The sequence below is a fragment of the Ostrea edulis genome, chromosome 1 (assembly GCF_947568905.1).
Source record: "Ostrea edulis chromosome 1, xbOstEdul1.1, whole genome shotgun sequence".
Lineage (NCBI taxonomy): Eukaryota > Metazoa > Mollusca > Bivalvia > Ostreida > Ostreidae > Ostrea > Ostrea edulis.
The window spans coordinates 80,125,584-80,140,800 of NC_079164.1; the positions used below are offsets into that span (position 1 = coordinate 80,125,584).

General features: G+C 33.6%; 2 protein-coding genes across 2 annotated transcripts in view; both read right to left on the bottom strand.

Moving 5' to 3' along the window:
- LOC130054058 (uncharacterized) overlaps nucleotides 1-15,217 on the bottom strand; it is a 1,204,346-nt gene that overhangs the window by 52,907 nt on the left and 1,136,222 nt on the right. The window lies entirely within an intron of this gene.
- On the bottom strand, nucleotides 362-11,376 carry LOC130054096 (uncharacterized). Its single transcript, XM_056162538.1, has 4 exons — nucleotides 11,094-11,376; nucleotides 10,945-10,994; nucleotides 2,021-2,143; nucleotides 362-1,351 (listed from the first exon to the last, which is right to left on the bottom strand). The coding sequence occupies exons 1-4, from the start codon at nucleotides 11,246-11,248 to the stop codon at nucleotides 1,302-1,304; spliced, it is 378 nt and encodes a 125-aa protein (XP_056018513.1). The 5' UTR covers nucleotides 11,249-11,376; the 3' UTR covers nucleotides 362-1,301.

Here is a 15,217-nt window from a genome sequence, read left to right on the forward strand (position 1 = left end):
GGCACGTGACTTACGTTAATTTTTGTTGTATGACACTCAGGTGATTTATGTCAGTTTTTGTTATATGACATTCACATGATTTATGAAAGGTGAAGATAACGAACAGTGATCAAATTCACAATTCCTCTAAGCAATATAAAACAGATAGTTGGACAAACACGAAACCCTGGACACACCGGAGGTGGGATCAGGTGTCTAGGAGGAGTAAGCATATGGAAAATGTTGTGATATGATACTCAGGTGACTTATATAAATTTTGTTAAATGACACTCAAGTGACCTATGTACGTTTTTATACGTCGGGACTTATTATGGTACAGCGATATCTGTACGTCCGTCCGTTTTGAGTTTTCTGTTTCTAATTTCTTTTTTTTTGTCACATATCAAGCTGAAACTTGCTATGTAGCTTCTTTGTGGATCACTCTAGATAATGTTGCAATTTTGATCCATTTCGACCTCTCTTGCAGAGTTTTACTCCTTTATCTTAAGATACATGTAATTGTTATATGGAAGGTACATAATTTGTCCAGTTAACTCCTCTCACAATTTTAAAGAGAGGACTATCTTGTTTTACAGAGTTCTTGTATGGGTATGGAAGATGTGCATGTGGCAAGAATTTTGATTTTCTTCAATTTTTGAGAAAATTACAGGTTGTTGGACTTAGTCCGTTTTGATGATATGTATTAAATAAAGGATATGACTTGTCCTTTTAACTCCTTTCACATTTAGAAGTCAGGGTCTTTGTTAATAACTTGAAGATGTGCATAGTGCAAGGATTTTGATTCTCAACACTTTTTAATTTAAAAAGTTTCTTAAATGTTTTAAATATTTACCGGTTGTTGAACTTGGTCAAATTTGGGGATATATTTTACACACAGAACTCTTGGTTTAATGTCTATTTACCTCTTTGCACAGTTTTAAGCTAAGACCCTTTATTCATACAATTCAACAAAAGTATGCCACAGCCTGATGATGGCTGGTACTACCTGAAGCAAAGTTCTACAAATTATGGCTTAAGAAAAACACTGTATGTAAGCATTTTCACAGGCGTATTATGTACCGTTTGCAGTACTCTTGTTGTTGTATAATACTCCGGTCACCAATGTAAATATGTGTTGTATAATACACAGGTGACTGTTTAGGTCCATGGGTTTCCTTTTATGCATTGTTATGATTGTTAGAAAACTAACTTAAAGGTTGTTCAAGGTAGACTAAGGGTATTGCATAACTACGTATTTTCTTATCAGACATATCTCTCTTGATATGCTGTTTCATAAACATGGTAAGTGGTTCCGCTCGATTTCATTTCTGTTCTTTGAATATTGGCACTGGATAATCTGCTGCCCCGACACCTGTAAAAAGCGGTCTTAACAAAGTCATTTTTGAAAATTTAAAAGATAAAAATCCTCCACGGAATCATTAGTATTATTCTTTCTTAAAACATTTACTTACCGTTTGATCACACACAGCACAAGTATCACGATTATAATGACGACAAACGTAGAAGAAGAGGCTATTCCGACGAGAAACTTATAAAATGCATTACTTTCATGAAGAAATAGGTCTATGATACTTGCCTGTACCTAAATATGACCGTAAGAAAAAAAGAAGCAAATGTTTCAACCTTTCCGAATATGATATACGTTTTTAAATATTTTGTTTTTTAGAAAAGATTTTACTAACAGAATATAAAACAATTTTTGTCATTTCGGCTTAAATTTCCTACTTTCCGGTAACGATGTGCGATTTTGAATGCATGTTTTCGACTAGTTCCCAACATCGCACAGAAAAACTTTGAGTAGAAAAATTGTTTAGTTTTTACTCTACTTTTAGAAAATATGATTTGTTTCATTGTATTCCAATTATTAACAAAACGCCCCCAATTTAATCAAGTCGGCACATAAAAGGCGTCACTGGGCGTTAAAGGGTTAACAAAAAAAAAGTAATCAGTTTGAATGCATGGAATATAAACTTTATTTGTGCCACGAACTTATTGTACGATCAATCATCGTATAACTTACCTTCCAAACACGATCCGTTAAATCTATCACACACACCACATGTACATTTCATTTTACAGCCGAATCCATAAAATCCAGGCAAACATTTCTTACTGCATTGTGGTCCAAACGATCCCAGGCAACCTATTAAAATTTTACATAGATATAAAACCACTTCCAAAATAGTTTGATATTTGAAATATCATTTTGGGTGAGTCACAACTACTGAGAAGCAATACACTGACAATGCATTGTTATATTGTATAACAGGTAGAGTGTATTTTCATGTTTATTACAAATTAATTTCAGTCAAACGGTCAAATGCTGTCTGACGTGTTTCATACCGATTGTTAGGCCGTTCTTGGCACACTGATTTTGACTACGGATAACTCGGTTCACCTGATCAAGATATAGGGCTCACGGCGGATGTCGACAGGGGATACTTACTCCTAAGCACCTGATTCCACGTCTGGTACATCCAGGGGTCCGTGTTTGCACAACTCTATTTTGTATTGCTTTATATAGGAGTTAAGAGATTGAACACTGTTCGTTACCTTCGCCTTTCAGTTGTAACACCAAAGAAGGTGTTGCACGTCTCATGTTAATTTCCCTAAAGGTGTTGCTTGAAAGATCGAAAAATTTAAGTTATTCAAATATATGATAAAACCAATTGGAACGTATGTCTTGATTCAATATTTTTTTTTTAGAATAAGTTTAAAAGACGTTTATTGACAAAATTAGCCAAAATATTTCGAGTTTAAATCAAGCAATCAGCGATTTATATGATTTTTAGCGTTAAAATGGAGGGGTATCCCCGAATTTCAGAAAAACTGACTCCGGTGAAACAAAATAAATTAGCATTAGCATGTTCTTCGAATTTTCTTCTAAAAAACTGTCGCTTTGAAATTTTGTTTCTCGGGGCATTTTTTTGCAAATTAAAAAAAATCGAAACGACTTCACTAGTATTGTTTTCAACTTCACTTGTACGTTAATTTTCCTCAGTAATGTATGGTCTACTGCATGGTTCAGTGGATAAGGTCGTCGAAAGATGTTTTCTATTTTTAAAACGACTTCACGAACATATTTTTTTTTCATATTCCTTTTCCATCTAAATATTTTTTTAATTGAAACACTCTTCTAGTTTTTAAAAATGTTTCATGTCAAATCGCTGTTTATTACCATGTTCCGATTTTGAAATAATCTTCCAACCTGGACACTGTTTAGTTTGTGAAGAAGACTCTCAACAAACACGCCGAATACAGCATACAATACCTGTGTTTTGATAGTCAAGGCTGCTAACGAGAACTTGTATGTTTTTCTGAATGAAAGTTGTTGACAAAGGCATGGTGTCTTTTACGAAAAACCGTTGTGAACTTTGCAAAGCTTCGCAAGAAAAACTTTAAGGCCAAACGAGGTAAATAACCGTTAAACAATTTGAGTTTATACGTATTCCAGTAGCAAATTGCTATGTTGAATCAATTTTTACAGATGCATGTACTTTGAATAATGTTTAATTTTATTAATGCGTATTAAACTTCCCATATATTGTTTTGTGGCCAGAGTCATTTACAGTTGCCAATTGTTGGTTTTAGAAAATAAAAAAGTATAATTCCCTTACCAAAATATAAGCCCTCTGGCACACAGTTGTTGCAAATTTGCCGCAAGTATACTTTTCGCATGCAAATTTTTTCCTCTGGCACACAGTTTATGGCACAGTTGCAGCACACACTTGCTGCACACTTCTGGCACACAGTGTGCGGCATATTTGCCGCAAGTATACTTTTCGTATGCAAATTTTTCCTCTGGCACACAGTTTGCGGCAAACTTGCGGCACACTCTTGCTGCATACTTCTGGCACACAGTTTGCAGCAAACTTGTGGCACACTTCTGACACTGTCTGCTCGAAATTAAGGGATCCTATATAAACTGTCATTACAAAACAAAAACACAATAACAATTCAATTAATATAATTTCAAGAACAATGACATATCAATTAACATATTCAAAAATACTAATTAAAAAAATGATTCAAAAACAGAAATGACCGGGTTCTTGTAAAATATGTTATCTATCATAGGAACAACAGTAGAAACATACTGGAAAAATGACAAATTGAAGGTAGAATTTTTCAACAACAACAAAAAAAAAAAAAGAAAAAAAAAGAAGAGAAGCATCTTTAAAATGTTACATGTATATCTTCAATGTTTTTATAACATCTATAATGTACAGGGTCTGGAAAATGTTGAGTAAAAGCTGAGTTGGTTACATAAAGTACCATGCTTAAAAGACTAAGTTCAACTTCACCATGCACATGTAAATTTTTCAAAGAATGCCTAATCACTTCCGAAAAGACACATGCACATTTACAATGCTTCCATAACAGCTGTTCAATGTCTGAAGGATGTCAAATAAATGCTGTAAGAGGAGTTGATTACAAAAAATAGGTACCATCTATTCAGGAAATGCTTTTAAAAAAAATGACAAAGTTCAACTAAATGTAATTTTTTTGAAAAAAGTCTGATCACTTTCAAAAAGACACATGCACATCTTCAATGTGTCCATAACTACTGTACAAAGTTTGAGGAATATCAATTTAGATGTGCAAGAGTTGATTACACAAAATAGGTACCATCTATTCAAGAAATGCATAAAAAATGACCAAGTTCAACTACACGTAATTTTTTTTTAAAAAGTCTAATCATTTTCAAAAAGACGTATGCACATCTTCAATGTGTTCATAACAACTGTAAAAAGTTTAAGGAATGTCAAGTTAGAGGTGCATGAGGATTTGATTACACAAAATAGTTACCATCTATTCAAGAAATGCTTTAAAATGACTAAGTTCAACTACATGTACATTTTTTTTAAAAATGTCTGATCACTTTAAAAACACATTTGTACACAGTTTGAAGAATGTCAAGTTAGAGGTATATACGAGGAGTTGATTACACAAAATAGGTACTGTCGATTAAAGAAATGCTTAAAAAATGATGAAGTTCAACTACATGTAAATTTTTCAAAAAATGTCTGATTACTTTCAAAAAGGCACATGCACATCTTCAATGTATCCCTCACAACTGTACAAAGTTTGAGGAACATCAAGTGAGAGGTGTGAAAGGAGTTGATTACACAAAGTAGGTACTATTACAGGGACGCTACTGTCGCTTGCCCACCAGTCATTCACCATTTTATAAACTGTTTGCACATTGTGCAACCCGACTAAAATATAATTATAACAAGATGTGAGAGAAAACTTAAAGAAACTGCAACAGCTTCTAATCCAAAAGTTCAACTTTCAAGTTCTAATCCACAAATATTGCATTGTGCAATGTTAATAAGGTCTCGTTGAAGTCCCACCCTGGCCATGAGAGTACATTTTATTTGGAAACTGCTGCATAAAGAATTTCTTTCAAGATCCAAGAGAAAAATATCAACCCACTGTGGCACTTTTCTGGCCTAAGGTCAGGTTGTGATTTAAATAGATTTGTGAATTTTGGCCGTTTTAGATCAATCACGTCAAATGAAAGTTTTTAAAAAATAAAATCCTTCTTAAACTAGCAAGTGCTATACAAATGATGCTATAAATGCTAGAATTGTGTATACAATTAAGACAAAGGAGTTGACATGATCTTAAGTACATGTAATTAAAAAGGAGGTCTATCATTTGCATAACATGACTATGTGCATCAATAACAACAGGTTTCAGCAACATTTGCAGACAAGAATGAAATATATTCAAAATTCACACATGTAAATTATGCACTTTTCCTCACAAAAATCTGGAGACAATCTACATTAATTTTAAAGTCAGTACTGTGAAGGACTTTATATTCTGATAAATTAATACAGATTTGTGGGCACTTAATTATTAGGGAGAACACTGTAAACATTTACACAAGTTTCTCCATCATAGATGAACGGGAGAATAATAGGACTATCTCCATGCTGTCTGCACCTTAGAATCAAAAACATGATTGAATTCTGGACCTTCTTCTAATATTCCACTTGTTCAGTACTTGGTCATCACAATCACATATTGTCCGCAACAACTCTACTGTCCCATCCATTTGTTGTGATAAACAGTAAATAGTTTTTCGGTTAAGACAGAGTGCCTTTACTCACAAATACATGTAGCAGTCTCATCAGATTCACTTGGCAAGTGTGTATAAATTGAAATGTTTTTTTTTTTTTTTTTTAAAACAACTAAATAACACTATGTAACTTCATTAGTGATTTATACACATTAATCCAGGCCTGCATGTTGGAACTCTCAGATATGGCAAGTTGAAGACAGCCTATCAACACACCATCACAACTTCTGTATCTGCACGACTATCATGAAATATATTCTGAAAAAGATATAAAATTGTAAATAATTACGAGATACCATTGGACCTCCTATATACAAGTTTGCAAGGCGTCTAACATAGAAGGAATCATTCAGGGGTGTGTACATGTAGTTACCGTAGCCCGACACCTGGGGCCACCGATTTTCAAAGCTGAGCAATAATCAATGTTGCGTTATAGCCCATTCGGCATTGGGCTAATAAATGCAATATTTGATGTAAAACGGTTGATATCATGCTGACCTGACTTTACGTACAAATTAACTTTATTGCCAGGACAAGATCTTCAATCCATTTATTAACGTATATGCATTGATGGAGTGACAAAATTGAGATTCCGGAGGTCACATCCCTGATTATAATGCAGTTTAACTTTTCTAACTGAACATATGGGTTCAAATCATAAGCATTTGAATAAAACAATAATCAACCATTCATTAAAAAAACACCATTTACTTAATAAAATATTCAGTTGTACAAATATAACCCGAGTGGAAAGTAAACAAAAAATAGCATAAGTATTACGGAAATAGGTCTAATTATTTGTTTGTTTTCCGGCCTTTCCCCCCCCCCCTCTCTCTCTCCATTTTCCTATATGGTTCTGTCCAAATGTATAAGAAGAAAAAAATCCGCGAGGGCTACGATAATGAAACTAGAAGGAGTCTAATCTCATACAAAGGAAATTTTAAAAAAAAATCATTTTCACATAATTTCAAAGAATTAAATGAAGCATGTAAATTTATGAACGTAAACACTGACTTGCAAGATTTGACGCAACAACATACAATGAGCGATAGTCAGTTTCGTTTTGAACAATATATTAGAGAGTTTATAACTATAAGATACATAGTAAATCACTTACTCAATGACTGGAAGATCTGCATCAACTCCTGTTCTCGATTCATGTTCAAGATGTTGTTAACCGGTATACCATCGTGGCGTCTGTTGATAGCAACTTTCGCGCTCAGCATATTGAGTGAATCCCACACCCGACGCATTGAACCCGATCTTTATTTGCGATGCATAGAGCCGTAAAGCCCCACGAAGACCTACTTTGCTATACAGCTTAGATTATTCTAACTTAGTATCAATTAGCATTCCACAAACCAGAATAACGTACTTGGATAAAATCCTGATATGTAAATTATACGATATAAAGGTGAATTTTTACCACTCTCATTTGATTAATTTCAACTCACAAACCCAGTATCTGAATTGTAATCAACAGATATACATGTAAATAAAGAAAAGAAAACTCTCTCTCTCTCTCTCTCTCTCTCTCTCTCTCTCTCTCTCTCTCTCTCCATTTATTATGCCCCCCTTTGAAAAAGAGGGGGCATATTGTTTTGCACCGGTCGGTCGGTCGGTCGGTCGGTCTGTAGACCATGTGTTGTCCGCTCAATATCTTGAGAACCATTCACTTGATGATAATGATATTTCATCTGTATGTTAGTTATGAGTAGAAGAGGATCCCTATTGTTTTTCTGGTCAAAGGGTCAAAGGTCAAGGGTCAATCTACTCTGGACATAGGAATATAATGTCCGCTCAATATCTTGAGAACCCTTTGCTTGACAGACATCAAACTTGGTACACTGGTACATCTTCAGGAGTTGATGACCCCTATTGATTTTTAGGTCACATGGTCAATCCACTCTTGACATAGGAAGATATTGTCTGCTCCATATTTTGAATTGATGATACTACTCTCAATTAAATGATGTGTGTGTGTATAACCCTTTTAAATTTTGCACCATGGGGGGCATATGTGTTTTACAAACATCTCTTGTTTAGATATAGAAATTTTTTCTTCACTTTATTTTCTAATTAGATTAAAATTCAGATGCCTGTGCACTTACATCTTACTTTAAAGGGTCATTAGCTGTGAAAGTGATGGCAACCATTTTTTTTTTCTTCAAAATCTCTCGATGATATTGAAATACATATTGATGAATAATAAGAACATTTTTTTTTTTTATTATGTACAAAAACAAGAGAATTAACCCTAATAAAACTACGTTAGATGACCGATTTTAGTGTAAAGAAATATAGAATAGAATAGAATATTTATTCAACCAATTTGGGCCCCCAGAGGAGCATAATGATGTACATTGACAAAGTCCAAAATCACAGAAGCACATGACAAAGGAAAACAAAGACAATTGCACTGCATGATGAACAGAGAGTTAGCCATTACATCTATCAATGCATGATAAACACACAAAACACATATTCATATAGCACAAGCATAGTAACTATGTTGCAGTTATCAACTTGCATCTTATACATGCACATAACTATATTGTACACGTATGTTGTTTTCTTGTATTGAAATTTACAATTAAATATTGGCATAATAAAACAGCAAACTCAGGATCTATTTAATTACTTTAATATATAATATCTATTATAGGGCAACTTTCATTGAATTCAATATTTGGTGACAAAATGACCACTAATTCCCATTAAGACAATAAGATGGAAGGGATGCAAGAAATGTTGCCTATGTTCTATTATAGAAAATGTTGTGATGGATATATTGAAATGGCTCTTTTATTCTAAATATTCAAGAAAAAGTCATGAACTTTGGTGCCCTTGCTGTTTCAGTTCTAAAATTTTAAGAAAAATGTTGTGAACTTCTGGCACACGATCCTGAATACCAAAGAAAAAGTTGTGGTGCACTTCTGGCACACAGTTTTGATTCTGAATACCTAAGACAAAGTTGTGGTGCACTTCTGGCAAACTGTTTCATTTAGGAAAAGTTGTGGTGCACTTCTGGCTCACTGTGCTTATATTTGACGTTTGTTTTTATTTAATATTGGCGACGATGTTGTAAACAGTGGTAAGTTTTTAGGTAGTGTAAACCTTTTATTGAATTGAAAACTTTAAATTATTATTATTCTGGTATTCGAAGAGCTGTTTTGTGTGATGTCAAAAAGTAAAGAATACAGTGTATGCCCTGTTTTGATTTTGTCTGTCGGAGATACATGTACTTTAAAGTCAACCTTGAAGGGCAGCGTAGTAAACATTATATATGCAGCTAATCCCGAGATTCCTCCGACTCTAACTCCCGCTTTTATATTGTTACATGTGCGGGAAAGAGTCAGAGCGGACTCCATATTCTGGGAATTCAGTGACACCAGCTGGTGTCGCTGCTTTGCCGACCTCTTACAACTTTATTTCGCGGATCTATCTTCCAAGACGCGAGGATTCAGTTATCGGAAAATTATTTTACAAACAGATCATGATTAATACGATGCTATCGCCGTTTAAACGGTCCGAACACCGACAAATGAAGCATCACTTGAATTAAGTCGCCCCCTCACCATTCGATTTCTTTGCGCATGACGTCATCACATCAACACACAAATTCAATCGTTTAAGGTTTGTTATAATACAAAGTACAAACTTATCCTAACCAGTTTATATTGCACATTATGACCAAAACTTCAGTTTTTCCATTGTCAACTTCCCATATGTACTTGTTTGTAGTACATTTGATATTCCATTATCACCTGCATATGGTGTTTATGTCTCTCAACTGATTCGATACACAAGACCTTGTTCTGCGTAGGATCAGTTTTTAAATCGAGGTAGACTAGTGATAAATAAGTTGATGTTACAGGGGATTCGACAGTCGTGTTTAAAGTCAGCATTTTTCAAATTCTATGGTCATTAAAATGATATAGTTTGCCCATATAACCTGATCATACGCAGAACAGGCTCTTGCGTATCGAATCATTTATTCGATATAAAAATTGCGACTTAAATATGGGAGGTTGGCGATAGTGAAGACTAAATTTCAGCATGCATGTGGGTTGTTGTTTTTCAGCGTGATATATATATATATATATATATATATATATATATATATGTAACTCTAAATTATTTCTAGAAATATTTGACCGTATCACCGGTCTTCATCAGTCTGTCATAGTCTATATATATATAATATATATATATATATATATATATATATATATATATATAAAGAAATAGAATAAGCAGTACACAAAGTTAAAATTTTAAAGTCAATAAGACTTTAAAAAAGAGACACTTTATTAAGACTTTAAAACCGGCTCTCAATAGCTTACTGTGAAATATGTTTACTGTTATTATTTATGACGTTATAATATGCTTAACGTAAAAACCTCTTCCCTCCATTCGTTTATGACGTCGTTATATACGTGAAATGTTAGGACGCCTTTATAACGTCAGGCCATTTCAAAACTATTTTAAAATATAACGCATGAGGATTAAAATGAAAGCACTTGCGTTAAAATTTTAACTTTGTGTACTGTTTATTCTATTTCTAACTTTGTGTACTGTTTATTCTATTTCTTTTAATATCTTATACCAGAAACTGTGATATATATGATATATATATATATATATATATATATATATATATATCGTGATAGAATATAGTATTATGCCTTTTTCTATGTGTTTATTATTGTTTTGCTTTATGTTGTTTTTAAAGTGTTACATGTAAAGCGCTTTAGAGTAACTTAGAATAATTGTCTTAATTAGATATATAAATGTATAATAATAATAAATAATGATAGAACGCTAGTAAATTGTAGAGATAAGCTACTCACGAAGACACTTGTTACCATCTTTTACATAATCTGTGCAACATTCTACACCTCTAAAAGTATACAAAAAAGTGAGAAGAATGGTATTAAATGATAAACAAAAAATTTCTATTAAGGAAGCAGGTACTTCTAGTCCTTAATTGATAACTCACGTGCGTGTTCTTTTGCATATCCCACTCGGATGTTTGTCTGTCAAATTGTTTTGTATATGACAAACAAACAGAGCGATAATGAAGGCAAAAACACTTGCAGACATTTTAATTGCAATGATATTGATTGAATTCCCGCAATCAGTTTCCGATAGCATGCATCATAAATATTGAGTGGAGAGCAGCATTATGATTCAAACTACATATATTCTGTGTTATGCCTAGTACCTCAAGTCTCCTTTAAAAATACACAACATATTTATAAAATATATATACATGTATCAGTCAGCGAAAAATACTACTTCCTTATAAAGGACTGAAAAATCATAAACTTCCCCCAGTTTCACTTGTTTAAAACTTCCTGTTCCAAGAACCACATGTAATATTAAGCTTTGTCATTGCAAAATATACGAAACATTATATTGACTTTGTAGAAAATCAGAGTAATATTAAATTTTAGCAACAATATCGGCATAAGCCAGTAAGAAAATAATTTCCTATGCATTGTTATGTTGAATATCATATGTCCTTCTTTTATATCCTATACTTCAAATGAAAGGTGAAGATAACGAACAGGGACCAATCTCATAACTCCTATAAGCAATGCAAAGTAGATAGTTGGGCAAACACTGACCCTGGACACACCAGAGGTGGGATCAGGTGCCTAGGAGGAGTAAGCATCCCCTGTCGATATATTGTAATATATTGTTTTAATTTTGCAAGTCCTTCAAGTGATTTAACAATAAAATTAAAACCAGCGTAAGTGTTTTCATCAAGGTATATCTATAATATTAAGAGAGGAAAGGGGTATAGCAGTCTTTAGATGGTAGTTTGTTTCAACACGTGGTTTGCAGCCAAAATAGAACAAATCATCTTCTTTGTTTTCCCTAGGGTTTGCAGCCAATTAGACCCTTATTTATATACTGCAATTAGGCCTTATTATCGGAACAATTTGAAATTTTTCTTATGGTGTTGTAATCATTCTCCCAAAATTTTCGGAAGTGTTAAATAAACATAGCCTACTTTGTCCCCACGCAACCGTTCAAAGGAAATGCTAAACGTTTTTCCATCACGGTAGGACTATCATCTCGTTTAGGTTAATTCTATATTCAATCCACATTTGGTAGAAACATTCCTGTGTGAAAAAAATTCCAAGTTTTCATAATCGGAGAATGTATGGGGAAATTTTCAAAAATCTTTTAAGCAACCACAAAACTGCCCTTTGTCTTATCAATGTGCAAGCATTTTTCTGCAAGATAGATCCATTTACAAATTTAATTGCTCTTAATGCTTTTTGCATGCAAATGTATAATTGGGTAAAATGTAATTTTTATTTGTTGTCAATTGTATACTCATTTGATGACTCACACTTGTTGAATGCGATACTTCTGAAGTATACTTGTAGGTGGCAAGCTTTCTGTTGTACATTTCGGTAATTATACTTTAAACTGTACTTGGTCTCAACCGGTGTGTTGAATTTTTACCTGTTGATTTTGGTATACACAGTTTGAATTTATCAAGCTGAAATAAACAATATTAAGTCCAAATATATCGGGTGTTGTGTGATAGTATACTAAGGTATAGAGTTTTGAAAAGAGGTAGCATAAACTTGTTTACTGCATGACAAGTGATTTTTACTTCGGCATTACAAAATAAGTCAGAATACGTCGACAGCAATGGAAACGTCGCGCCTAATCCGAGCATCCGTAGAGTTCTATGGAATAGAAAAACATAGAAATCTATTATCTAGATGCAAGGTGAAGATAACGAACAGTGACCAATCTCATAACTCCTACAAGCAATACAAAATAGATAGTTGGGCAAACACGGACCCCTGGACACACCAGAGGTGGGATCAGGTGCCTTGGAGGAGTAAGCATCCCCTGTTAAGAGCACCAGATTACCTTGATATATACACAGTAATATATATCGAAGTTCTACTTGATAAATTAAAAACGAAGCAGTTTGTGTTCTTACTTTCGTGATAACAGTACTTTGCTTTTGGAATAATGATAAATAAACCCTGACAAGACAACCCTGATATATATATAAATGTCCGTGATCATAGAAATGTATCACATAAAAAATCGATGACTAAGTGGAATAACAATTAATTGTCAATGATAACAGGTTTTCATTGCGAAGCAGACCTTAATTACAATAAACAAGTACATCCATACATACAAGACTAGTTCGGATATGTTGTCATGTCTGACGAACCGTAACGAGTAGGATTTAAAAGGGTAGTTTGTTAATTGGGAATACACAATGACTGACCAGTGTCCCCACTACATTTTTTTTTTTTTAAATTTCCGAACTTAAACATCGTGTGACTGTTTATACCACACAGATATGAAATATTCAAATTATACATTGTAGAATACCAGGGACTAAGTAGAGTTACAATGGGAGTAGTTTTTTTAATTGGAAGTACACAATGACTGACCAATATTTTCCGTTTGAAAGTGCCATTTCTATCTGATCAAAACGAGCCTTTTGTCAATTTTGGACCATAAATCCTGCAGGAAGAGGGATGGCTTCCGCCCCTCCGCCTCTAAAGTTGTTTTTCTAATTTCAAAATATTAAAAAATAATCCTCGCATGATTATGTATCCTAGATATTTAAAGTATTCGAAATGTTAACGTTGTTTATTTCAACTTTCAATATAGTTAGGAAGCTAATATTAAGTGAATAACGCTAAATATTACTGCAGATATCCATTGACTTCATTTACCTAATTAGTAGATCAACACAATACGTCTACCTAATAACTGGCGGTTCCAGGGGGTTAAACTGCAATATCAATACTTTGCTCTTGAAGAAGAAGAAGAAGGGGGAAAAACCAAACAAATAAAAACTCCAAATAAGCAATGAAACATACGAGTAAAGATCATAGGAATTTATCACGTACAAAACAACTCACGACTAAGTAGTGTCAGTGGCAACATAACGATCTGTATTCAATGATGAAGTTTGTTTATTAGAAATACACAATGACTGACCAGTGTTTTACGTTCAAGGGTAATGTCTATCTGGTCAAAATGGGCCGCTTGTCAATATTAGAAATTGAATTGTGCGAAGTAGGGGTGGGGTGTCGTTCTCGGTTATCCACCACTAAAGTTAATAAACATCATAACATCATATGATGAAGGCATGCCTATATATATATATATATATATATATATATATATATATAGTATTCAAAATGTTTACATTATATCTACATTTATTTTAACTTTCAATAAGTTAGAATGATAGGTGAATACATGTACCGCTGTTATAGGCATCACCAGAATTAATTTAGCTAGTGGCGGATCCAGGGGGTATTATAAGAAGTAGGTATAAAATCGTTGTAACGTTACATGTACTTTGCTTTTTGAACACTGATAAATAAATCAGATAATCCTGATATATAAATGTCCGAAATCATAGAAATGTATCACAATACAAAATCGTTGACTAAGTAGTGTCAATGGATTGATTTAAGGTTTCATGTCCAACGAAGCGTAACAATTATGATTTACGAGGGTAGATTGTTAATTAATTGGGAGTACACAATGACTGAACAGTGCTTTACATTCAATAGTCGTGTATATCTGGTCATTACGTGGCTGGGGAAATAATTAGTACTATGCGTGAGGGATGGGAATGGGACGGGGGATCCGCCCATTCGCCACTGAAGTTATAATTTGAAAAATAAACATCGTATAGTTAAATTCTTTTGCGTATACAAGGTATTCAAAATATTAACGTCATCTATTTTATCATCCAATGAAATTAAAATGATAAGTGAAGACTGTTGTAACCACACAACTTGTGTAACTAATTAGTGGCGGATCTCGGGGTTAAGGAGGTATGCTACACCAGAGAAATTTGATGTAGATGAAAAGTGGCGGATATGTACAACAATATTTTGAAGTTGAAAATTTGCAAATTTGCTTCATTTTGTCAAAAAATACAGTTTTAGTAGAAGGTAATCTGAAAAAAATTTAAAACCCCTGCTGGACTCGAACCTGCGATCTACAGTTCAGCAGTCGGTATTCTAACCCACTGAGCTACTCGGCTAGGTAAATAAATAGAAAAGGAAAAGTCAAATATTACTGATATCGATTTTGTCATCCATTTTT